The sequence below is a fragment of the Megalopta genalis genome, chromosome 2, assembly GCF_051020955.1.
Source record: "Megalopta genalis isolate 19385.01 chromosome 2, iyMegGena1_principal, whole genome shotgun sequence".
Classification (NCBI taxonomy): Eukaryota; Metazoa; Arthropoda; class Insecta; order Hymenoptera; family Halictidae; genus Megalopta; species Megalopta genalis.
Genome location: NC_135014.1, coordinates 35,084,584 through 35,112,249, shown reverse-complemented (window position 1 = coordinate 35,112,249; position 27,666 = coordinate 35,084,584). Strand labels below are relative to the sequence as shown.

The window sequence follows — 27,666 nt, the reverse complement described above, 5'->3', positions numbered from 1 at the left end:
TAATTGCTCCCTCTGTTCGGTGAACCGTAAACGCTGGCTTAATCGCGAAACGCAACAATGTGTCTCCATCGCGTGCATTATTGAAACCTTTTTGCGAGAAGTACAGTCGTCGGTGGACTTGCCTTGCGAATCCTTCGGCAATAAATGTTTCATTCATCCAGCTTATTGTTGTATCTTACTTTGTTAGGATACCAAAGAGCATCGGGCTAAAAGACTTCTTATGTTAACCGACGTTTGTATCGATATTGCTTCTTCGACACTTCGCCCAATCGGTTGAAAAACGTTCTTGACGCATTTATTACCACGATTACAATAGTAAAAGCTTGATAAAATTGAAGTATTTTATTCCATGAAATTTTAAATGACCGGTTTGACATAATTTTTGAATTTACGATTATTCAGATTGTAAAGATGCATTTATGAGTTGTTTAATCAATATTTACTTGCGGCAAGTATTAGGATAATATTCGTTCAAAATCAGAATAAATTAATATATATATATATATATATATATATATATATATATATATATATATATATATTAATTTATAAAAGTAACAATAAGACATTTATTCTGATTTTGAAAACGAGTGTTATCCTAATATATACTTTTATAAATTAATAGATCAGCTGCTTTTAGAGTTCCGCAAATCTAGTATTAATTACGTTTCCAATGTTCTCGCATTTTTCGGATCCCAATAAAGTTAGGAAGACGTAACAAATTAACGTGATATTTAATTTTCAAATCAAAACAAATAATCCTGCCACCCCCGTATGGATGACGCGGCAGTCAAAGTGTTAAACATTGCATCGATACCAAGAGTGTCTCGAATTGCAACAGAACTCGAACGAACGACGAATGAATCGAAGAACGAACTGAAACGACATCATCGCTAACATCATTGCGATCGAAACGACTCCGATCGAGGACGAAGAGATCCTGCATCGGGCCGAGCCGGAGATTCGTGCGACCGGCGAAGTCCGCGGATCGAAATTCGTGCGGATCCCCGTCGAAGTTCATACGTTCGCTGTATGCAAAAAAGCCACGCGATAAATTATGCGTGTCGAGCGTCCCACGTGGCGCTGCTACGAGCTTACTCGATAAATAATGAGTGGCGGGGCCCGGGCCCCGGCCCCCGACAGACCCATCGAAGGCGAGAGAAGGACGGGTCGCCCGGGTTCCGGCAATGATTTCGACTACCAATAGCGAAAATAAACCTGCAGGAACGCGCGTTCCGGCAAATCCGATCTGACGTACCCTTCGGTACTCGGAATCGTTGGTAAATTTAACGACCCCTCCGTTCCTTACCCTCGCGTGACACGTGGAAACGTGCAGCCGTGTCGCCGGGAACAACTTCGTCGGCACGCGGGACCCTGGCCGTTCCGAATTTCATCGGAGAACTTGGAAATCTATCCACGTGTTCCGCTAATCTATCAATCGCTGCTGTAACAAATTTCCCAGGAATTTGTCGAAACGCTGAGAATGCGCTGTTGAGGCACCGAAAGCGATCGTGCATGTTGTTCAAGCATGCACACGCCTCCTACTCTACATATACATGTGTAGGCACAGTTCTTCTACAACCGGGCGTTTTCGTTTCAACTGGATGCCGGTTACCATGACTTCCGTCTTGCACAATTAAATCCGTGTTTTCTGCCATTTTCACCAGGAAAACAATCTCCCGCGCAAGAAATTGCTTTGTTCGGCCGCGAGCCGCGCCGGTTATCAATCATCAAGCAGCCACGCAACGCTAGAAAATCCGAGAACCATTCCGCACCAGTGCCTCGAGGAAATGTTCGCTGGTTTACCCTTTTTCTTTCGACCGCACCCCCCGTATCGCCGAAAAGAATATCTTCTCGACGACAGGGCGGTGGAACCGGTTACTGTGGGGTGCCTTTGCTTTCTTTTCGGGCATAATTAACTTTATACTTGTCGAATAAGACGTTATATACATTTTTTTAATCTTTCATTTTGTTTATTTTTTAACACAAAAATTTAATACATCTCATTTCGGTAAATATTAAGTTAATTATTCCCGAAAATGAAGCGAAGAGCGATTGATTACCCCATAGTAATCGGCTACACTACGTTGAGAACGCATTCTTTTTAACAATACAGTAAAAATTCTCTCAAATTGTCTCTCGAATTTGTAAACAAAACTGGACAATTTGACATTAGGCAACTATAAAATCGAGCCACGAGGCTCAAATAATCGCATCTCCTCTTCCGAAATTACTAAACAAACTGTTGGACAATTGCAGAGAATTTACAGTATTCGAAGATAAACCAAATAAAAGTATGCAAAACCGCAACCTGTCTTATTCGACAAATATAAAGATGAGTATACACGAAAACAGATCAAAGGTAAAGCAACTAGAAACCGACACCACCACCCTCCGCGGTTCTACCAAGTCTTCTACCAGTCGCAACTCTGTTGCCTAAAAGAACGCTGCATCCCTGTCTACCGAGAGGATAATCTACGAAGGTAGATAACCTTCGTTTCCAGTTTCGGCCAGCAAATCGAAATACCATGGGCCCGGGTCCCACCGTTTCCAGAATCCCGGCAGCAGCGCAAAATAACCGGAGAACCGTGACAGTCTAAAAGCAGACTGCCGGCGCGCCGCGGCGGAGAATCGAGACGGTATCCTGAACACAGTCTCGCTTTCCCCGCTATCTGTCCGTTATCAGGGCCGTCCGGGTCTTCTCCGTTCCGGCAAAAGGAGGAACAAAGTAGCCTGGTATCCGACCGGTGACCAGATCTTGATATTTTGACAGTGTACAGGATGTAATTAGCGGAACCGGGGAACTGGCCGGTACGGGTTTAGCGGCGTCCAGGTGGGCCCCCCCGCGTCCCGGGTTTATTCGGCTTATCCGTTTCGTTGTCGGGGCCCTAAAAACTCTTAACGAGCCACTTTCCAGGGAAATTACGAACGCGGCGAGCCGGTCTCTCTGCGCAGTGTGTACACAGTGGTGAAGCCGGGAACGAAAGCATGGGAGCTCGCGTGCCGGCTCGGCCCGGCCCGGTGGCTTCGTCGTGAAAATTGCTTGCGCGTAAAGAGATCGTTGCTCGCCGAGCTAAGAGCTTCCTGGATTCTTCCGTTTCCTCTCCTCGTCGCGACGTTGCATGCCTCTCTCTCTCTTCTTCTCTCTCTTTCTTTCTCTCGCTCTCTTTCTCTCTTTCTGTTGCCGGCGTTGTTCGTCGTGGCCGGTTACGTCCGTTCGGCTGGCACCGGCAGAAGAGTTAATATGAACGGCGTCGGCAATCGAAGCGTGTCCGGCAACCCTGATCGCTGATAAATTGCTCTAATGCGACTAATGAACTACCCGTAACGAGATCCGAAGCGCGGCCGGCGCGGCGGAGGAGAGATGCTTTTGTTGGGTCTCCGCCGGGAGACGCGCCGCGATGATGGCTCCTCCTCGTGCGGATCGCCTAGCGTCGTTCCTTTTTGCAGACGCGAGCGCGAGCGTTCACGGGGGAAGTTCAATGCCGGCGGGTAATTAATTCGGGGCCCGTCTCGCTCCGCGGACCTTTCGGAATTTCTTGCCCACGCCGGGCAAATTCGACCGTAAACGATGCAGATTTGTTACGTAGGCGGCCGCCATTCCCCGGCCGTGGACCACAGGGATGTTCGGCGGCGGGTTAATTAATCGGTCCGAACGGTAAACGGCCGACGATTACTGCGGATCCTCTGGACGAACGATGCTCGGCCTCGGAAAATTCGATTCCGTCGGACTGGATTTTTCCAATCGAAAATTATTTCCCATCGAAAAATTTCACATCGAATCCCTCTAAATTAATTAACACATCACCGTTCGGATGATTAAAAATAGTCATTTCTTTGACTGCTGGTGAACTACCGGGGAACTTAAAAATAGTAGAAATTTAATAAAAAAGAAAACTTAATAATTGAAACTTCAATTTTTCTTTTTAAAATAGGAATCTCCTTTTTAAGAACCCCTACAAGCAAAAGTACTTTAGGAGATTTTTTACTGCTCTTTTTGCCAGGGTGAAAAGCTGCAACCCCTTGCCACGCTTCGACGAGTCTGACTCGTGACGGAGATTTTTAGTAATAACTTGTTTAGTATGAATGCTATTCCGTTGTTTTTAAATTTGAATAAAATTCTGATTTCTTCTTGTCAATATTTGTACATACAAGCAAACATAAATTGCTCTTTTTCTTCTCAGAAATGATTACAATATCGAGAAATTTCTGATCTATTTATTCATTAATGCTTTAAACCGAATAGTTTATTTAGCAAATACATACAGAGTTGTTGGACGTGTTCGATATTATTTACTGTTATTGCCTGCTTCTTCTTAGCTACTCGTTGCAGCCACGAAGAAAATGGCACGGCAAGGGGTTAACGCGACGCGAGTTTCCCCAGGCAAGGGTAGCAATTGGTTTCGCACCTCGAAATAGATACGTCCTCCCCGCGGAAGAGAACCGCAAGGGACACGAGGTATTAGCAACAAATTCGCGGGGGTGTTTAGGCGAGCGTTTTCTTGTTGCAGCGGTCGCCGGGGATCATCGTCACCGGCGCCGCTCGAGTAATCCGATACCAGAAAGCTTGGACGGCTGAACGCGTCGTCTGGTCCGATCAATGGATCTCGGCGGCGACGCGATTCCGGGAGGTTAGAAACGCTGCTGGAAATAATTCCTTCCGATCCTTGGGAAAGGGTGTCACGCGCGCGAAAGACGGGTTCAGTGCACGACACGCGAGCGGAGCGTAGCCGAGCCGAACCGAGCCGAGCCGGGTCGAGGCTCGAGGCAGGGCAAAGCCGTCGCCTAATAACACCGCGCGGCCCGGCTTCGCGCTGCGCTATGCGCTCGGCGACAACCGAGCAGATCGCACATGCGAGCCAGCCAGATAAGAGAGTTTCGGGCCCGAAGCCGTGTCGTGACGGGATGTCTGCGCTATTCCATCTTGCCTGTCACTCTTGTATGACGACACACGCGGACCCCTAAGCATGCAGACACCTAACCGCCTGGACGAGGAAGCGCACACTCGCGTGCAAACGTCGTCGCCCGATGTGTGAACACCGCTCCGTCTCGTCTGACACGCCGGGACGCTGGCTCTCCAGGCGTTTTTCCAGACCAAACGGAATCCTAGTCACGCCGCGATAATTGCGCCACAATTAGATACAAACGCGATCGCGAGCCGATCGGCGCATGGTAGTCCGGAGATCGGTATTTTTTGGTCGAAAGTACAGGGTCTCGTCGAATTTTTCTGGAACCTTGTAATTCAGGGTTCTCGAGGTCGTTGGTGACTAGACCGCGGATTTGTATGCGAGATAAAAATTGTCTTCACTAATTACAAGATGTAAAATTTACGTGAGCGTTTATTTCTTTTTTTGATCATTCTAAGGAGTCGACGATAATATTTTGGATATTATAATATATTTTATAACATTATATTTTATATATATTATTTTATATTATATTATTTTATATATATTATTTTATATTATATTATTTTATATATATATATATATATATATATATATATATATATATATATATATATTTTTTATACAAATCTTTCTACTATTTTGCGTTTGATCTATATTCATTCTTGTCATAAATGCATAAAATGGGCGAGATAGCAAATCTGCAAGTCAATAATTTGAGATTTAAAATGGCGGCTTCAATTGACGATATATAGCAGTCTAAAACGCGATTTATATATTTTTCTTAACAGAAATCTTTAGTTGCGACGATTGGTTTCGATTAAATGCATTCGCAGTGACGTTTATATCGGTGGCTAAGGCAGAGAATGCAAGAAATGCAACTAGAAATAGTAAATCATTACCTGTGATTCGTTTAAATGTTGCACGCGGAACACTAAAATACTATATAAAATTATATCTAAATATATATATATATATATATATATATATATATATATATATATATATCTTGTTTAGAATTCTGTAAATTGTCATACGAAATAAATCCGAAATCAATCATTCTCAAACATTTTGGTACAAGCGTTGCGAATCTTGTACCATTAATACGCGCCTCATGAGGTGCTTGTGGCCTAATGAAAATTTTGTTATACTTGTCGGCAATCGGTAACTATAGAAACGAGCCGCAAGGCTCGAGTAATCGTATCTCATCTCCTCAAATTGTCCATTTATGTATATAATCCGAGCGTCAATTAGGGAGAATTTAATGTATCTCGAAATGAGCCGTTTATTTTGAAAGTGGCACATTTCACTTTGTTTTTAAATCGATATATTTAAGGGTTTGCATTTTAACAGGTTTAAAAATATGGATGCTAACTTTCGAGAAGATTTACTTGTATTTGTTATCTCAGGATACTGATATTTTTCTCGGTATAAATAATTTCGTATAAACATGAAAAAATCACCACTTTTCATTACGGTAAAGTGACTTATGCCACTTTCAAAATAAACGGCTTAAATATCGGACTTGAAAAATTGAATTATGGCGATTCTGCCAACTAGGAACAGCAGGTCGTAGTCGGAGGAATCGAGCTGGTTCACGAATAGTTCCGGAGACCTTTCGCTCGGGTAGTTGGTCGATTTCGAAAATCTTCGGAAGATTGGGAGGTCTGGCTAGTGGGTCGGGCCTGGGTCAGATCGGGAACGATTCCCGGGCAACATTAGATTGTCTTGTTGGGAATCGTGATGGGAGGCTGCTCTATTGTTCTGCTAGATGAGAGATTGAGCGTCATCTTTGAGATTGCGATGCGCGCACCCAAAGGGAGGACAGGACCTTTAGAGCCGATGTTACGGCCGGTTTCTGCGATTGCAGGAATAATTAGGTTCTGGCATTCGATCTCCCGGGCGCGGGTTTTCAATCATCGTGGCATTAAGTTATCCAACAGGTGCATCGTTGTTCTGTCGTGTCCATTATTGTTGCACTTTGTTTCCGCGTCTATCGAAGTTGATCTACGTTCCCAAAGAGACCCCCTTTACGCTCTGCAGAATATTGGCAGTGAGTCTGGCGTGGCCTAAGTTATCGAACAGGCGCATAGAATTTTCAATCGAGATTAGTTTTCTTCGTTTCTCTTTTCAAATTTTTTAATTATTCTTTCGATTTGCACGTTTGGTAGACGATTTTCTCTTCCACGTTTTATGCGAAAGTTTCTCCCAACTTCTGCATAACTTTCACCATATTTGTAATAATTTTTAATAATAATTAATTTACAGCCGATTATCTCTCTATTTTTGTTCACCGCAATGTTTCTACTTGTTAAATGTCAAATAATATACGGCAAACTTATACAAAAAATTTAAATGGCACGAAATTTAAGAGTAACATTCAAAAGTGGACACCCTTTATACATATAATATAATAATAAATGTATATAAATATATTATATAAATATATAATAACAGTATAATAATAAATATATATAAATATAGTATATAAATATATAATAATATAATAATAAACATATATAAACATATTATATAAATATACAATAATATAATAATAAATATATATATATATATATATATATATATATATATATATATATATATGGATACATTCGTAAACAAGAAAACCAGTCCCATCGCCTCTGTACACTCAGTCCAACAAATTTCGTTCGCGCCCATCGCGGTTCGTTTCTTCGTCTATCGAAGTAAATCTACGGTTGCAAGAAAACATCTTCCCTGCGGTATGTGGGCAACGATTACGGTCGAGAAGAAAATGCTGGAGGTGGCCGGGGGAACGAGCGTGGCTGGTGTCTTCCGAAAGGACGTTATCAAGTCGTCCTCCCGAGGCTGATTCCGGCGCGTAGCGGCAGGCCTTGTAATCGGCGAGCGCAGCATTTGCATCTCGGGCACGAAACAACGAAATCAACGTGATCCGTGCGCGTGCAAAAAGGCCGGAGGGGCTCGTCTTACACAATCGCATCAACGGGAAATCTACGTTCTCAAATTTCAAGGCTTAATTTACGAGTGCCGCGCGAGTAAATCACCGGGGATCGCGGCGCACATCGCAGCGACAAATTTATTCCTTTTCCTAGTAGATATCGCGTATCGCCGACACACTATCCGCCGCGACTGAAGTTCCTGTCCCGGACGACAATGGGGAACGCGGCCATTCGGAAAAATCCTAATTTAGAACGCCGCCGGCGATCCTGGTCCATTCGATACTTTCTCGCTTTACAGCGAACCGGAAGACTGTGTCGATTGGAAGCTAGTCGAGGATGAAGACAGTGCAAAAGCGAATTCGGAGTTTGCACTTTGGATGCGCATCCCCGGTGATTCATTCGCTGCGAAAAGTGTAAATATTGTTTTCGGCTGCGTTGCTTCAAAAATGAACATCCAAAGTACAAAATCTAAATTCGCCTCGAAATTCGCCTGAATTTAGAACAAAGCTACTCTCTGCCTTAACCCTTTGACGGCGGCAAAACAGACAAAACAGACTCCACGACTGGCATATCCTTACGAAGATAATCATTAGACTGCTCTGACATTATGCATTTATGGCAACATTGGGTAGTTGTACTTTTAAACAGTAGAAATGTTCGAAACATTTAAAAATATCAGTGTACTATTTTTAATCTACTGACGTGATCAACAAGAGAATAAATAAGGAATAAATAATTTATTTTATATGTTTATATTAATATATATATATAAGAATGAATAAATTTCCTATTTCTTGCAATTGAGGCAAACAATATTTATTAGGCATACAAATTTGCAGTCTAATAATTATAAAGAAAGAAATTTGATATTGAAAACGAATTTAACGCAACGATGAGTTGGTGCAACGAACATGTTGCAGTTCACAAAATTGCGTATATTCACGTCATTCGTGCGTATTGGTAGACTTGCGAGAACGTATAAATAAGCATTTCGCAGTGAAAGGGTTGGAACCGCAAGAGACAACAGTTTCGGTGTGCAGGAATTGCGCGACGCGGTCAGGTCATCGGAACACACATTCGAATGTCCGATAGCCGACCTTTTGCTCCGCGAGGTCTAATCTCGTAACTGTCACGGGGTGTCTCTCCTACCGCGTCCTCCTTCGCGCGATAAAACCAGCCGGTTATCGCTGGCGATCTCGAGCGTCGCTTCAGAGATCGGTCGCCGTGATTTTCGAGGCATACCAGCGCGTTTACGAGCGAGCAGAAGCGCACGGAGACCACGAACGGGGCGAAACGCTCTTCTGTTGTGTTCCGGCTACCGAAATTCTGCGGAACCTTTGGCGATCCGAGTACGGTAAATTTTCCCTAATTTGCGTTCAGCTTCTAAACAAAAATGGACAATTTTTGGAAGAGGAGATACGATTATTCGAGGCTTGCGCCTCGTTTTTATCATTGACAATTGTTTTATTATTGACTTATTTATATATTTATATATTTATAAATATTTAAATGATTTATATATTTATAAATATATAAATATTTATTTTTATAGTCGCCGATTGTCAATAATAAAACAATAATAAAACAAATGTCAATTATATATATATATATATATATATATATATATATATATATATAAATATATAAATATTTATTTTAATTTTAATTTTTAATAATAAATTATTATATATATATATATATTATTTCGTGTCGCGAGCCTCGAATAGTCAATAATTAATAATAATAAACAGTTTTTATATTTTTGATCACGCATCGAAGTGTCTCGTGAATCTCCTTGCAAAAATATTTTATATTAAAGTTTTTATATTAAAAACGAAATTACGTTTTGAATCAAACGTAATCAAATTCCACTTGAAATCGTTGCACAATAAAAGCACAACACGAACTGATTGCAAATCGATTATGAGAAACAGAAGTTCAATGAAAATTGACTTCCACTTTTGTCGTATCCTTAAATCCTTTTCACTGTAAAAACATATGAACATATTGTACCATTATATACAGTGTGTCCAACTGAGTATAGTCGCGATACGAATAAGAAAATGCACGGCCTAATTTAAAAGAATCAACGTTGACCTTGAAACATCCTCCACCATTACACGAATGACAAAATTCTTAATACTACATTGCTTGCTCAAACGCACAGCGTTGACGGTATATTGAATGAATGCTATAAAATAAGTGCTATTAATCTACTAAATAAGTGTTACTAAATAAACAAAGAAGGGATAATAATTATGAAACGGTGGAATGAAGGAGGTACACGAGTGAAAGCGGAAGAAGGAAGAATAAATTGCCAAAGGCGACTACAAAGGCGTTGACGGTATATTGAATGAATGCTATAAAAAAAGTGCTATTAATCTACGAAATAAGTGTTACTAAATAAACAAAGAAGGGATAATAATTATGAAACAATGGAATGAAGGAGCTACACGAGTGAAAGCGGAAGAAAGAAGAATAAATTGCCAAAGGCGACTACAAAGGCGTTGACGGTATATTGAATGAATGCTATAAAATAAGTGCTATTAATCTACTAAATAAGTGTTACTAAATAAACAAAGAAGGGATAATAATTAAGAAACGGTGGAATGAAGCAGCTACACGGGTGAAAGCAGGAAGAATAAATTGCCAAAGGCGACTCGGGTCGGAAAAAGGACAATGCCGAGCAAGTGCATCGAGGACATCTGTGGATGACGCCGTCGCCGTCGCCGTCGTCGTCGTCGTCGTCGTCGTCTTCGTCGTCGGTGCACCGGTCTCGATGACGTCCGAGCCGTTGCACGTGTATATCGTCCGTCGCTCGTGAAATGTAGATCGACGGTGATTTACTTATCAAGAATCGACGCTTCGCCGGAGGTAAATGGTCGAGTCGTGACCATTAGTTCACGGACTGGTCAGTCCGTACGTACGTAAGGAGCCCGTGTGTGCAGATCGGCCTGGCCGGCGAGGGAGTACGCTAATATCCGCGCCGTGTGAGGCCTTCCTCGGCCCAACACGATGTTCTTGTCTCTCCGCCTAACGTCCATCGAGATATTCCGCCGTGAACCTTTAAATTATTTCGCCCGGCGATCGGCCCGAGACAATCTGGAATTACGACGGGCCGCGAACGTTGATATTTTCATTCCTCGCGCGGGCCCGAGCCGCTCGCAATGAGTTATAAACGGATCTTTATGCAAATTCGAGCTGCCCGGATTCGCGGACATTCGTTGGTTCGCCGTGTTCATTGATGGCAGAGACAACGAGTTATTGCCGACGGTCGAAGTGCCGATTAAAGTCGCTTGAAACAGTTGAAACGCGATGCTGACGATTCAAGTGACTTTTCAGAGCCAGATGGTCGCGAGAAGAATTTTTATACCAGCTTCGTTTCTTAGCAAATCATTTTCTTAGGTGAGCAGAAGTTGATTAGATCTGTGTCCGAGGTTTATCGAATTTTTATCGCGATATATTCCGTTCGGCTGAATTTTGTATAATTTTGCAAAGTATAAAAGTCTGTGCTCATGGTTTAATGAATGTTCATCTTGCCGTACATTGTTCGATTCAATTGAACACTATGACGCTAGCAACTCCAGAAAATGCATACGATCAGAGTACAGTAGAGACTCCCCTATCCGAACGTTTATTTTTGCAATATTCTAGTAATTAAACGTTCTCTAATCATTGTATTAGATTTATACGTTAAAGAAAAGTAGAGAACTTGGATGAAATTTTTAGACGATACAATGCTTTGGTATCAGAATATTAAACAAATAAACGTTCGGATAAGAGAAGCTCTGCTGGCTCCACTCGTTTAATCAAATTAAAATTGAACGGATAAGCTCTATGACATTAATCACGATTTCAACATTCCCGATAATATTAAGAATATGTAATAAATTAGCGTACGAATTAATTCTGAAATCTGTGCAAATAATCCCGTGGCAGTGAAACAGTTAAACTGATTGTACCTAGTACGAGTCAGCACTTTCAGGAGTAATTTCTCACAGTCAGCGTGTTTCTGACAGACACGACAGCCCAGACACACGAAACAGTAAAATCTTCGAAAGCTTGCGCAACCGTTGGCGCTTCCTCGCTAACTTCGCAGTTTCTCAACGTTCTGCTCATCGATTTTCTAATTGCTCGATTGAGCTGCGATGAAATACATTGCGAAGAAACGCATCGGGAACGATCGAAGGGGAAAGTAAGGGTTCCATGTGCAAACGGCGTACGCCGCATCCGAACGAAAGACTGCCGAGGCAGGTGGGAGATCATGCGAATAGTAAGTGCAAATGATTTCATAAGCCGACGAATTGTCCGGCGTGCAAATACGAATGCAAATAGAACGGTGGAAAAGCTCCGGTGTGCGAATTAATTGATATCGACTGTTGCGATCGAGAGATTTATGGAGTCCGCCGATTCTAATTGTCGAGGATCGATGCGAAAGGAAATGTTTGGCGCGCCCAATTAACAGTTGCATTGTACGTAAGTGTTGCGTTGGACGATAATAGCGCAACACCTATCCCGCGGGTAATTCATTGCTCGATCGTTACAAAAAGTCTGTCGATCATTCCTCGATTCGGCTCGAGACTAACTTCGTCCTACAATTTACGGCGGCACCTTTTTTACGCGGTCAGCTACAGCACTGTTTGGCAATTCACGCGAGCTGAATTTACGCTGCCAGCGAATCTTGTTGAAGATTTTGAATTGGCCGAAGAATTTTAAAGACATTATAGACATTATTGTAAATATTATAGATGTACAGGGTTCCCCGGACAGAATCATCCGATTTCAAAAATTTATATTTTAAAAAATTACACACAGAAAATTATAATTCAAACACGAATATAACGAGAAAATGTGTGAGTTTTTGTTTACAAGTGTTCAATATGACTTCCTTTCGTGTAATGTATCTCTGGTAATTGTTTGTACAGCATCACAAATGCGTTTTTTCAGTTCATTTACACACTAGTGCCACCTATTGAGAACAAAATAATAAAAAGTAAAACTCGCACATTTTCCCGTTATATTCGTGTTTGAATTATAATTTTCTGTGTGTAATTTTTTAAAATATAAATCTTTGAAATCGGATGATTCTTTCCGGGGAACCCTGTATATTATAGACATTGTAGATATTGTAAACATTGTAGACACTGTAAACATTGTAGACATCGTAGATATTGATTCAAGCATTAAACGAGCTTTCAAACTTCCCCAAAATTTAATGTTGCAGCGAATGTCAACAAACTATTGAAAAGAAATCCTCCGAAAAATTGACATTAACAATAAAAATACGATCAAAGTTCCAAATATTTCAGGCGACGAAGTTGAGCTTGTGCCTTTCATTCGCGTAAATCGAGGAACAGGTGTACTCTGGAATGGATACATTGTCTATATCGTGTATACTCCATAAAAAATAAGTGATCCGAGACATCTGCACCCGTTTCCCTTCCCATCGACGCGATTACGATTCCGTAGAATAGTGTATCGTGTTTTCGCAGCGCGTCTAACAATTTTCAATCGCTGACAATCCTCGGAACGGGGTCAGCTTGTTAGGGTCGCAAGAATAGTCGGTCCACGGTCGTCACGCCAGCAAGTCAAGCAAGGAAGCAATTTCTGTAATTCCAGTGGCCATTCGAAGACGGCGCTTGGGAACCGCTCGGTTCGTGGCAAGCGGAGTTGAGCGGTGCCGAGCGTGGCCGAGCGGAGTTTCCAAGCGGACGCGGGAACCGGCGTTTGCGCAACGCGACGACCGGAGAGGCCTAGAATCGCTCGAGCCGGCGCGACACGACGCGGCTCGTCACGATAAGGGCCCCGTTTTATCGACGTGCACGCAATTGACAATAAATTGCCGGCGGCGCAGGCGAATCATGCGCTAACAATCGTGGAACAGCAAAAAATTATCGTCGCACGGCCTGCCGCTCGGCAAACAACGCGATACGCGGTTCGCACGCAGCCGAGCGGGATCGAAAATCCGGCGAAAATAACGGCGACCTCGGCGCACAAAATGCCCATAATTTTTCGATCTTCGTTCGCCCAATGCTCGATTCTTAGTACTACAGGGAACAAAGATTGCAAGATTCTATGTTGCTATTTTTTACTGAAGAGGATTCTTGAAGTCCGAACACGTTTATTCGCGATCAAAGTTGTCCGTGTTGAAACCTGATGATTCCAGATTTATTTTCAATTTATGCAAGGTGATATTCACTAGCACACTTTAGGTACTTCGTCGCTTTGTTGCTGCCTGTCTTCATTGTCGAAATATCAAATTGAAAGCAACGTAACTTGCTTGTGAAATGTTAAAAGTGTAACGGCTACTTTTAGTGCTCGCCAGCAGGTGGATACCTTTCCGGAACTACCTGATCCATTCCGATATCCACACCTTCAATCTTTCCAGCCGTCCATAAAAGAATTTAAACAACGGTTTCTCTCTGATTATTCAGCTACGTACTGTGACTTTTACATACTTACGATCATTCGTTACCAACGTAATAATTCATTCGCACCAACGCGATAAAATTGACAATCGCTCGAACGAATTAATTTCCATGAATTTTAACTAATAACTTTACTGATAATTAATTTTATATTGATCGAATAAGACGTATTAAATGTTTCGTATTCTTCTATTTCGTTTATTTTTCAGTAAAAATATTGTTATCGCATAAAGTAGGTTAAACTTTTGCATCGAAAAACGAACGATAATAAAAGAGCAAAAATATCTAATATATCTTATTCCATAAACATACTTACGATCATTCTTTACCAACGTAATAAATCATTCGCATCAACGCGATAAAATTGACAATCACTCGAACGAATTAATTTCCATGAATTTTAACTAATAACTTTACTGATAATTAATTTTATATTGATCGAATAAGACGTATTAAATGTTTGGTATTCTTCTATTTCGTTTATTTTTTTCAGTAAAAATATTGTTATCGCATAAAGTAGGTTAAACTTTTGCATCGAAAAACGAACGATAATAAAAGAGCAAAAATATCTGATACATCTTATTCCATAAACATGAAATTAATTATTCCCGAATCGCGAGCCAAGAGCGCAGCAATTGTTCGCCACACAATAACCGGCCGCGCTACTACCCTATGTGTCGTCGGTAACGAACGCGTGAATGCGTGACACACAAAACACGAACAAAACGATCGGCAACCAGCCACGATACTCCTCGAACTACAAAAACGCGGTATCCTGTCAGAATTCCGCGGCACCCGATCGATCGAAAGCACTCGAAGCCTCGAATCGCGATTTTCCGTTCCCGTGGAAGCGGCCCCGGCGTTCTCATTAATTAAACATCGTCCGCGGAGTATCCAGCGGTATAACTAATACGTTCCAGTTACGAGGAAAGTACGGCCGAGAGCGATCGTCTCTCGAGCTTCTCTCGGATCTCATCTGCGGGATACGCTCGCGAATTAATCGACTTTCCCCTGCGCGCGCGCGATATCGCCTGATAAACAATTCGCAGGATGTTGCGCAACCCGGTCGATTTCCGGTGGCCGGAGAAAAACCGCGGACGGTTTTTTCTCCCCTTCCCCCCGCGCGGGACGAACGCGGGAATGTCGCTGAAATTCCGCGGTTCCTTTAACAGACGAAATTCCCATGGTTGTGCACTTGGCGGCAGCAAGAATTCTCTCACGTCGCTCGCGGGTCCCGGCGATTTCCATTCCGAGAAACAATCGCGTCGGCGCAACCGGGAATACCCGGAAATCACCTGTTCAGCCATATCTCGCGCCGACTTCGCACGATAATCCCCGGCTTAACCAGAATTCCGCAGGTAAGGCGCTGGGCGACTATGTCGTTCGCAGCGATCGTCGAACGAAAATCGCCCGTGGAGGGAAAGGGAAGGAAAAGGGAATTTCGGGCCGTTTTTCCCTACCCGGACGGCTTTGTCTCCATTGTTTAGCTTGTCATTGCCGACGAGAGACTTCGTCGATTTACGATGGCAGGAATTTAATACTAGGGTTTACGGAACCCGTCGAGACAACGGTTTTTTCACTGATTTTTAATTTACGATCGTTTAGGTTGTAAAGACACGTTCGTGAGTTATTTGTTCGATATAGGGCAGAGTTCCGAATATCCGGCAACCGATTATCCGGCACTCGGTGATCCGGTTATAGTAAATTCTCCCAATTTTTGCTTCAGCTTGTAAACAAAAGTGGACAGTTTGGGAAGAGGAGATACGATTATTCGAGCCTCGCGGCTCATTTTTACAGTTGCCGATTGTGAACAATTGTAAAAATGAACCGCGAGGCTCGAATAATGTCTTCTTTTCCCAAATTGTCCATTTTTGTTTACAAGCTGAAGAAAAATTAGCGAGAATTTACCGCGTTCGACTGTTGCACATTTTCCTCGGTAAAAGCGCAAGCAAGAAATCCGCAGGTGTTAGAAAAAATAGCAAGTGACGAAGTTACTAATTCCACTCGACAAATATGGCGAACTCCGACAGTCCTTGATCCGCAGATTACGGAATTGATCGCAGCAGGAATGCCCGCTACTTTTTCCACCGAGCAGGAAGCACATTTCTATTGCATAACGATGTCTGCTGGTCCGCCAAAGTCTTTTAACGCGACACTGAGATAATTTTAGGTGAAGATACCAGGCCGACCGCACTATTACGAACTTCCTCGGGAACCGATAAAAAGACTACATTGCGGTTTCGTCTAATTGGTGTACCGGGGAACGTTATCGACCGACCACGTGAGGCTTCATAGGTAGCAAGGCGAATTGATAAGTCGCTGCATCAGCTTTGGACCGATGGAACGCAATCCGATGCTGTTCGCGTTGATTCCACAGTGGCGGATAAAATTATAAGGACGTCTAAGATATTATTAGTATAAAAAGCTAATGTATTGGGTCTGCCGGAAAGTTCTGTCCGTTTCAGAAATAATAGATTTTTCATAAATTTGGTAATATTTATATTGTACAATATAATTTCCGTCGTTACTTATGACGGCGTGATGGCAATTTGTGAGCAACATTTGCCAAAAATATATGTCTCAAATGAATATGTGCATATCTATCGAAATTTGCAATGACATTATCGGACAGAACTTTCCGGTAGACCTAATATAATGCTTGCATTAAAATGCATTTCGTGTAAAGCAAAGTATTGTGTATTAATATGTAACATTTTCATCAATTTTGCAGAACGCAACGAAACGTGTTTAAATTAAACGAAAAGTGGTACAATTTTACTTCGACAAAATTATGAGACACTGTTTATAAATATAAAGGAAATGCACAAATTATTATTCGTTTAGGTAGATTCTTATATAATCTTTAGAAATCAGAAATGTCTGATTTGAGTCTGCCCATGCCTTTAACACTAGATTTACGGAACTCGTCAGGATGACGGGTCACTAATTTTTTAATTTAAGATTATTCGTATCGTAAAGATACATAAATGTATCTATTTATTCTGATTTTTAACAAGTGTTATTGTAACAATTGCCGTAAGTAACGTATAAATTGAATAAATTATTCATGAATGTATCTTTAAAACTATTATTACTTTTATAAACTAATATAAAACAGCTTCTTTTTGTACTCCGTAAATCTAGTGTTAAAATCGCTATTTCTAAATCATTAATGTTATATTATATTAATTATACTACCGTCGTATATTCTCTGCCAAAACTGCAATATTTTCCGTAAAAATTACTCGAAAATTGCTTGAAAATGCTCTTCCAGAATTCTGACTTAATAAATAATATCTTGTGATCCAGCAAAATTGAACTACTTCGGTTTGGATTAATGAAAATATCACTCACAAATAAACTGTCCCGCTTGTCACGAAACGCATTGTAACCTAAATATCGCATTAATAATAATTTCCCCGGGTGAAAAATATCGCGACGGATAAAAGTCCGGCAACGTTGTTGCATCGTTGCCAGCACATTTCGAGTTTCCACACGGCGAAGATCTCCGGTCACAAGTCGGACCGGTTCAAATTGGAAGCGTGTAGAAACTGCAACGAAATTCATTAAAATTCTCGAGCCGGCCGGCTGAAAAATCGCCGGGAACGCGGCTACGATATTTCACCGGAATTCGTACGAAACGTTTAGAAACTGATACTACGGCGCCGTCGGCCCCGGCATTAGATGATAGAGGTAGGCCGTCAAGATGATTAACTAAACGTCAAACCGGACAGGAGTAAAAAGGGGGGCTCGCGAGCGCGCAGGACGCATAAATCTTGTCGGTGGCAACGGCGTCCGCCGATCAGCATTGTGCTAATGTTTTCGGTTCACAGATCAACGATCGCAATTAATCAAGGCCTCGCTGTGCCAGCGAGCAAACAAGCAAACATGACGCCGACTCACCGATAGTAGTCCTTCTTGCAGTAAATGTTTCCGTCCCTGCTGAAACAGGTAACCTCGCCGTCCAGGCCCTGACGGCAGTGCGAGCACTGGAGACAGGCGGCGTGCCACCTCCTGTCAACCGCCTGCAGGTAGAACCTGTCGGATATCCGGAGGCCGCATCCGGCGCAAACCACCCCCGGAACGTCCTCGGACTGCGCCGGCGGGGTGGGTGGTGGCTCCAGCTTCGGGATAGCGTGCAAATGCTCCGAGGTCTGCTGTTCTTGCGAGTGAGTCTGCGGGTGCAGATGGGAGTGGTGGTGGTGGTGGTGGTGATGGTGGTGGTGGTGGGCGGTTTGGGGCGGCATGCTCAGGTCGCTGGGGTTCTCGAAGCTGCTGTTGTTGTTCCTGTACTCCTGTCCACCTGCTCGGCACACAAACGATCAATTGCATTCACCTCGACGTCCTACCGTCCGCCTCGGACGCAATTTATATCGGGCCAACGATGTTAACACGCTCTAGATAGCCGCCTTGCTTAATACAATTCCATTTCGACCGGTTCGACGTGCCTCTAGCGTCCCACGAATTTCGCCCGGGGGCTGGGGCGAAATCGATTTTTTAAGTACAGTAGGACCGAGATTATGCGAATTCGAAGTTGATGGTCAAATTATTTTTGTTTCCGATTAATTATCGATGCAACAGGATGAGATGATTGGCCGAGGTGTAATTGTGGTCCTTTTATGGTTTCGCTGTTATTATAGTAAATTCTACCTAATTGACGCTCAGATTGCGCACAAAAATGAACCATTTGGGAAGAGTCTTGTGGCTCGTTTTTGTGCAATTTTGACAACCGGGAATTGACTATTTATTGATAATCGGTAACTATAAAAACGAGTCGCAAGGCTCGTATAATCATATCTTCTCTTCTTAAATTGTCCATTTTCTTTTGTTCAATCTGTGCGTCAATGAGGGAGAATTTACTGTACTTGGAATAATCAAAAATCTATATGATAAAGATAGGAAAATATAAAATAAAATCTATAGAATAGAAGATAGGAAAATCCAGTTCGTTTAATGGAGGCTCTATTGTAATATATATACTATATATATTTCGATCTTCTCATGTAATACAGAATTTGGCAAATAAAGCTTTTTTTTGTAACATTAGTCACATGTGGATATTACGTAATTAAATATATTTGCAGAGATATTTTTCCATATGTAAATATTATATCAAGAAAAGTTTATTTGCCAAATCTTCTATTGCATGAGATGATCAAAACATTTATACTCTAGTTACTATTTTAAAAATCGATTTTTATCCAGCCCCGATTTCACCACATTGGAATTATTCTGATCGTGAAGTCGAGTTCGTCGGAAATCTTGATAGTCTGCAGATCTCTATTTGCGAAGTCGGTTAATGGACCGTTTTAAACGTCGAATACATCGGTAATTATGATTCGTTCGATCGGATACTAACTGGTGAAGGTAGCAAAGGCAACGTTCTAATTCCACGGCACGTAGAATTAATTCCGTGGGACTCGATGCACTTCCGTGAATCAATTTTCTCTTAAACAACTTTTGGGTTTATTTCGTCGGCCAGGAAGTTCGTGCGGTTTTTAACAAGCAAAAGCAATTTTACTTGTTTCGATTAACGATAAACATGTTATTCGGGGCGAACTGAGCCGCGTTGGAGAGCAAACGAAAAATGCGCGAACGTAGAGCGCGGCGACTTGACCTAAAACTAACCTAAAAGTTGGACATTTTTTAACCAAAGGTTCGTCAACCTCGAAAAATATAATTAAACGTAACTACGTTTCAAAGTGGTATTCTTGTTTACTGATGAACGCGTGTTTAACAATTCTATATAATTAATTGATTTGTTTAATTTCTAATTTTATATTCTGTTTTCGTTCCAGATTGTTATTGCCCCATAGCGAGACTTCATATATGGCAATATAATCTTTTTACCCCATGGACGCATGTACGAGGCAAACAGAGCTAATTACTTCGTTTCTGTGTATGCAGTTTTGAAACTACTTTCAGGTTATTTTCAAATGTGTTGCTTTGGAATTACACAGAGGGTCCCAAAATTATGGTACCTCCGGGAAATGAGAGATTCCTGACGTCATTTGAAGTAAATTTTTCCTCATGCGAAAATGCAATCTGCAGCTTTGTTTACAAGTTATTAAGGACAAGCATTGACCAATGAGAGGCGAGATCAGCCGACACGAGACAGTCGAGCTCATCTCTTATTGGTCAGTGTTTTTCCTTGATAACTCGTAAACAAAGCCGCGGATTGCAATTGCGTTAAGAAAAAAGTTACTTCAAATAACCACTGGAATCCTTTATTTCCCAGAAGTACCATAATTTTGGGACATCCTGTATAGAGAAGATATTCAACTATAAATTAACTTTGTTTCAGTATTCTTTTATCAAAGAAAACATTTGATCTCCTTCTCCGAACTTTACGGGACTTACTTTGCCCTGGTCTCCCCTTCATTTTAAATAATACACATCTTTTTCGAAAATCCTAATAGCGTGTGACGTACTCGCTAAAGTAACCAAAAATCGGTCCGGCCCGGAACGCGTTTAAGAATCGTCGAAAACCGCACGAACGGTCTGGCGATGCCAATGTTTCACGGAGACGACTATCCGACGCGATCCAAACCGGCGTTATAAAATCAGAAGTTAGTTGAAACGTTTCTAACCTCCAGGAGAGTCGTAGTCCCTGGAGTCGTAGGGGGTGGTGGGTCCGTCGTAGCAGTTGTTGTTCGTGCCACAGTGGGTCTGATGCAGGGGTGTATGATGGGGCCCGTGATGGTGGGCGGCAGGAGGACTGCACGGTAAGGTGGTGGGTCGTGCAGCGTCGCCCATGGACGCGGGGAGGCAGGGACTTAGGTCCCTCGCCTGGTCCACTGCTCCGGGCCCCCCCGCGCTGCCGGGCCCCCCTTGACGCCCCACAGCCAAGCCGCTGCCACGCTCCTGCGAGCTGGCCGGCTGCTGGAACAAACACCGAGTCCGAGGACTTTAGAAACTCCTTTTCCAGTTGGTTTTCGATGGACGCGTCGCGTCGCTGCCCAACCGACCCGATCGTCCTCCCTCTACCGTTCGGAACAATTGTTGCATAACCCCGTAGGCTGACCCGAAGCCGACGAAAACGGAGCGCTCGTTGCGAGAGCCGAAGGCAGGGCTCCGTTCGAATCGCTGAGTAATCGCCGCCGATCGGCTCGAGTGCGTCTAACTACATGTTTTGTGACCTGCTCGGATGATCTTCCAATGGGCCCGCTTCAAAGTCGCCCTCCGCCTTTCGGACCTGTCGAACCCGCCGAGATGACAGGACGAATCCGAGACTCATCCCTAATAATCTCGTCTCTGGACGCGTTAACCCTCGAACGGCGCGGACCATTTTCGCGACTGTACTATTAAGGATGTTCGTAACAATTCCGAGCTTTTGTTCAGCAATTTTTCGGAACGTATATTTTTCGAGATATTTCTTGCACGCCTATTAGTATTCCCGTTGTTTCTAATTCGACAGCAAATTTTATTACACTCAATCGCCGAAAATTGGGTAATATATTTTTGAAGGTACGCACCTCGTGCACCTAATTAGGTGGCGATTTGAATAGGCTAGGCTAAGATAATCCGGTAGCCGCAATCCGAGCACCCAAACCGCTCAAAACAAGATTTCTTTATTTACGCATAAAAACGCCAAAAACGCCATTTCTCGCCAGATTTATATCTAAATTTATTAGGTATGTTTTGCATGTTTTCAGTGACTTTTCTCTCTCTCCCTCTCTCTCTCTAAAAAACGATGCTATATCATGGTGAATGGATAAAAAAGAAGCAACGAGTACGCTAATTTTACTAAACATTTGATTGCAGACTCGGCCATTGACAAGGCTCCGAGTAAACAGTTCGGATGAAAACAAACCCAACTTCGTCGGCGTACTGTGAAGTAAACGATTTAAGTGCTCCGGGTCAAGATTGACCTAGCCACCGCCCTGCGAGCTTTAATACCAGTACGCTAACAGGATCTACATTTTCATCCACAGCCGTAAAACGTCCGCAGCGAACAACCACAGCCTAAAGTCGCGAGCGCTAAGAAGAAGAGGATCGATCGATCGGATCGAAGCCTGTCCTTAAACGCGAAACGAGCGCCGATAGGCGGTGCCTGGAAGAAGTCCGGGAACGGTGTCGATCCGCGGAAAAAGTCGCCGGCGCGGAATCGTTGTTCAAAGAGAAACTCGCGGTGAAAGTGATCGAGGAGGATGCAATTAAAGGAGGTTCGGAGGAGCGCGGGGGGGAACAAAGGCTAGGCGAAGACGCTGCCGCGACGCCAAAAAACCGGCAGCAGGAGGTTCCAGCGAGGAGGAGGAGGAGGAGAAGGAGTAGGAAGGGTTCGCGGCAAAAGTGCGCGGCGGAGGCAAAAGTCCGAGGAACGGGGCCCGAGCATGGCGAAGACACTTTCCACGGAGGCGGAGAAGCCTGAAAGGACATGGTCGCGGGGACAGCTTCGCGGTGGCTATTCCGAGCGCGCGGAATAGGCGAAATAGGACAACAACCTGGAAGAGACGGCTCGACTCGACTCGCCGCGGCGGAGAGCACGGTAGCCGAAGTGACAGCGGATTACGGCTCGGTTGACATCGGCAAAGGGCAGCTACGACGCGACGGGGGCTAGGGAAAAGGAGAAAGATAAAGAGTCGGTGGCCACGGTGACGGCAGTAGCCGGTCGCCTCTGATGGATGTCGCAAGTCGGTGTATCGCGCATGCGCGCGACCCTATAAGGCGCCCGATGCCGACCAATCCGAGGAGCCGCCGTGTTTCAACTGTCAACGCGGCCGCGGCAAGCTCGGGACATAAATTACAAGGCTAGGCGGCTGCCCTGGTCCTCTCCTTCTCTGCCCTCTCCTGCCCTCTCTCGCCCTCTCTCGCCGTCCTCCGCTTCTTCAGCCTCCTCCCCGCGCGCCGTTCTCCTCGTCCACGTCCTCGACCTCCTCCTTTCCTCGTTTCCCTGAGCGCCTAGGTACCTCTAACCCTCCGACAACCTCTCCTTCTTTCCCTACGACCCTTTCCCCCGCATTTCCTTTCGCGGGCCCCTCTCCCCCCCCCCCCACCGGCTTCCTCCCTGCCAGAGGAAAACCGATGCTGAACTTTACGACACCAGATACCGGTATTTACTGCGCCGCGGTGCTGCGGCGCGTTTGCGATAGAACCAAGGGCGGTAAACTCTTGCGACGTCCGACGTCGTAAAGATCCCCGCAGGCCCTGACGAATTTAAACGCGGATTCCCCCGGTTACGCTGAATTCATTGCATGACCGCCGATAGACTCTAGTCGCGCCTCCGATGCCGACTCCGGGAATCGACGACGCTGATCCAATTAGAAGGCTGATTTGCGCCTGGGAATGCCGGCGATCCTGCCGGAATTCGGTTGTACACTAAATTCTCCCAAATTATTTCGCAGGTTCGAAACAGAAATCGACTACTTGGGAAGAGGAGATACGATCGCAGTTGTTAATAATCGGTGGCTGTAATTATTTTTGTTTTCTTTACCGAGGATATTTTTGTACTTTTGCCCAATCTGCTGATTCCCTGTCACTTTAAATGTAATTTGTTTTTGTAAAAAATGAGTATATAGGTATATAAATTAAATTAAATTAAATTGAGTTAAATTAAATTGATTAGGAATGATTTTGATTGCAAAGGGATAACGGAGAGAGAACCGAAGGGACTGGAGATGAGAATTTCCAGCATTCGTAAGTACATGAATTTGTTTCATAATAATCATTTTTGAGCAGGATAGTACGATGCTCGGACCGATTAATGCGAGTAAATGATAACTTGACTTTGGAGTTTCGATCCTTGGAAAGGCGGGGTGCTTTGAAGCTACTACTACAACCACAGAAAGGCGAATATATCGAGCTAAAAGCGTGGCGCCCGCTTGCGGTAAGTAGATACGGACAACCACGATCAGACAATTTAGTCAAATCGCGGTTAACCCTTCGCGTTCCGCAGCAAAACGTTCCTTCACGAAATTGAATCACTCTCAAGCTAAAGAGCGTTATCAGAAATGCAGGAAACTATTATTTCATGTTTCCTACATTAATTTTTCATGAAGCTTCCCTAAGCAGACATGCAATATTTAATCGTCTGTTCAATTAGAAGAAACACGTCTCTTTCAGCATAAAAGAAGACAATGGATATTTTGTAAAATAAAACTGAAACAATGTCCTATAAAATTCTACTTTAATCTCGTCATACCTCAAGAAAAATCTTTAAAAAAATTATACAACCTGTATTAACATTATTTAACAAGATTATTTAACATTTATTATTTTTAACAGTCTCTAGAGGAACGATTCGATTGTGTTACACAAAGCGACATATCAGTCTGCCATTCAAATCCTAAATCTATTGATAAATTTTTCGAGATAATCATCAGAAAATCTTTCACTCGTTAATCCCTATAAAATGTTCACAGCACTGCAATGATTTCTCTTTCAATTCGACTTCGTACAGCAGAAGCGAAATTTTGGCAAAATTTGCTCCGACTTGCTCTGGTAGGTGCTTATATAAAAAAAAAAAATCTTCCGAGTGCTAAGGGTTAACACTCGATCGATCGTCGATCGAACGTAATGAAAAAAAGAAAAGGCACGCATGCCGGCCATTAAATAAAGAACAAAGTAATCGCGCAGATGATCAGCACGCGATATTCGCGTTCTAATAGCCACGGTGTATTTTATTTCGCCTATCGACTTCGATCCGCATCGGGGAAATAACGGTTTGGCAGAAGGACGCGGGATCGAGATCGATCGTGCGGATCGATCGTGTTGATCGGCCGGGGGCCCGGGTGTTACGCGCAACGGGGAAACTAATAGAAATTGCCGGGACTTTGTTTGCGCGACATCGCGGAGGATTTTCACTGCGCGACGTAACGGTTACGAGCGTTGTGCGCGCGATTCTTATGTAATAAACCGGGCCGCGGAAGGAATCCCAGGAACGCGCGTTTCCATGTGTCCCGGCTACGCTTCTGGCGCGCGACCGATCGGGAACTATGCTCGTTTCCTTCGGGGATCGCTGATTAACCACCGATTGGAACTTTGATTGCCGCGACTTTCTTGCGGCGCGACACGATCCGGGACACCCCGCCGAGCCGGACCCGATTCCACGGACGAATATGTCATTTTTCAACCAGTTCTGTCGATCCGCCGAGGACGATCATGATCGTCGCCTACATCCGCAGTTCCTTCTTCGGACGACAGCGAAAGTTTCGAAAATTTCTTTCCCCTAGTGCAACATCGCGTCTCCCAGCGGTTAAATGCAAGCGACGACGAGAATACGGTAAATTCTCCCTAATTTTCCTTCAGCTTGTTAACAAAAATGGACTACTTAGGAAAAGGAGGTGCGATTATTCGAGCTCCGCGGCTCATTTCTATGGTTGCCGATTGTCAACAATTGTAAAAACGAGGCGCAAACCAGGCACTATATATAGTTTCTTGTGCCCTTTTTTTCTTCGTTCGCTTCATTCCGTCGAAATATTCGAAATATCGTACAATTTATTCGATGATTTTATACAGGGTGTCCCAGGTTTTAATGTTCAAACTTTGTCAGTATATTCTATGGCACAAAATAAGAAAAAAATGTTATGTAAACATAGGTCATATAGAGCTTTATTAAGAAGTTATAACAAAAATTCAGAATAGGAATAGTAATCAACTAAAGAAAAAAATAAAAAATAAAAAAAATCTTCGATCGATATCAATCATGTATTGTCAACAACGGTTATTAATACATTTCGAAATGTATTAATAAACACAGCTTACATAAACACACGGCATGTGCTGATCTATTCAAGCCAATGCTTCACTATTCTAATGCAATTACTATTCCTATTCTGAATTTTTGTTATAACTTCTTAATAAAGCTCTATATGATCTATGTTTACATAACATTTTTTTCTTACTTTGTGCCATAGAATACACTAACAAAGTTTGAACATTAAAACCTGGGACACCCAATATATATTATTTTTTATACTATTTCATGTATTCTGGTTTTCACTAAAATCGCATTTTAAACAGCACATTTTTACGAATGACGAGTATACTCGTCGTAGCCCAAAATCTTGGCATTTCGTCACGACGAGTATGCAATTTGCAATAATTCGTAACGCTAAAATTCGTTCTACAGACAGACAAATACAATTCGAAACGGAACAAGCAGAATCGTACATCCGGATCAATTTCTGGAAACAACGGAGCGCGGTTAGACTATGAGAGAACTGGATGCTCGACCTTCGTCTCGAAAATCGTCGGTCTCGATTCGGTGGAGATCCGCGTCGAGCGAAGCTAAAGGGAACGGACAATGGTTTCCATTTGCTCTTGCGGGCTTAATGTCATCATTAACCTCGAGCGAATCGTCCGAACAATGCCCGCTTTTTCCAGCAGTCGGGCGCGTTTCTTAACACTCTATTGTGTTAAGTTGCACTTGTACAGGCACCGAAGAGGTTCCCGGACGAACGCGGCGGCGAGCGGTCGGCTGGTTTTCTTTCGACGTGTCTCAATGAGATTTCCCAACCTTCCCCGCCGGTGTATCGAGCGTCCGAAAGAAGCGCCGACAACGAACGTAAAATGCAGAATACATACTTCCCGCCGTTGGAAATTGTGCCTCGGTTTTTCCATTTACAGCCCGGTTTTCTCACCAGCGGGACTCGCTTTTTATCCGTGTACTCCATTTCGGAGCGGCGCGGACCGCAACAACGACACGCCATGCCATGCGAGAGAATTTCACGAACGGGGAGAGCCTTCCTTCCGCGGATCAAGTGTCCGCGGTCTGCGACCCAGATATCTGTTCGCATCTCGGGATCGCGGACCCGGAAGAGGACCCGAAAAGCTGACGCAAGAAAACGGTCCGCGCGACCGTCTCGCGAGGGAAGCATCGGACACGGATAGTACCGATTTCAACGAAATTTCGCAGAGCGATACGTCTGTATGTTGGACATACGTATATAACATTTTAGCTGTAGATATCCAGATATATACAGGATGTCCAAAAAATGTCTCGCAATCCGAAAGTGGCGGGTTCCTCAGGTCGTTTGAAGCAACTTTTTCCTTTACAAAAATTTTCTCCGATGCACCGTTAACGAGTTATTATCGATAAACAGTGACCAATGAGAGGCGAGCTCGGCTGGCGCGAGGCGACCGAGTCAATGAGCGGAACTGGGCTTCGTGCGCTGATTGGCTGGGCCGCCTCGCGTCAGCCGTACTCGATTCTTATTGGACACTGTTTTTCGTTAATAACTCGTTAACGGTGCCTCGGAGAAAATTTTTGTAAAGGAAGAAGCTGCTTCAAATGATCCGAGGAACCCGCCATTTACGGATTGCGAGACATTTTTGGGACACCCTGTTTATGAGAAATGTAGGTGTAAAGTTTATAAAAATCGCGTACTCCGACATATTACTATTGTTCTAAAACTGAATATTACTATTGTGCTGTACTATTGTACTAAAATT

General features: G+C 43.4%; 1 protein-coding gene across 2 annotated transcripts in view; it reads right to left on the bottom strand.

Moving 5' to 3' along the window:
* Positions 1 to 27,666, bottom strand: part of LOC117225444 (protein apterous) — a 91,171-nt gene that overhangs the window by 43,303 nt on the left and 20,202 nt on the right. Inside the window, exons 2-3 of one of the 2 annotated variants that reach the window (XM_033479011.2) lie at positions 20,865 to 21,156; positions 18,178 to 18,577 (exon numbers count right to left, since the gene is read on the bottom strand). In XM_033479011.2, coding sequence (XP_033334902.1) covers positions 18,178 to 18,577; positions 20,865 to 21,156 — 692 coding nt within the window. The remainder of the gene's footprint in view (positions 1 to 18,177; positions 18,578 to 20,864; positions 21,157 to 27,666) is intronic. The other variant, XM_076519248.1, reaches the window with a different exon arrangement.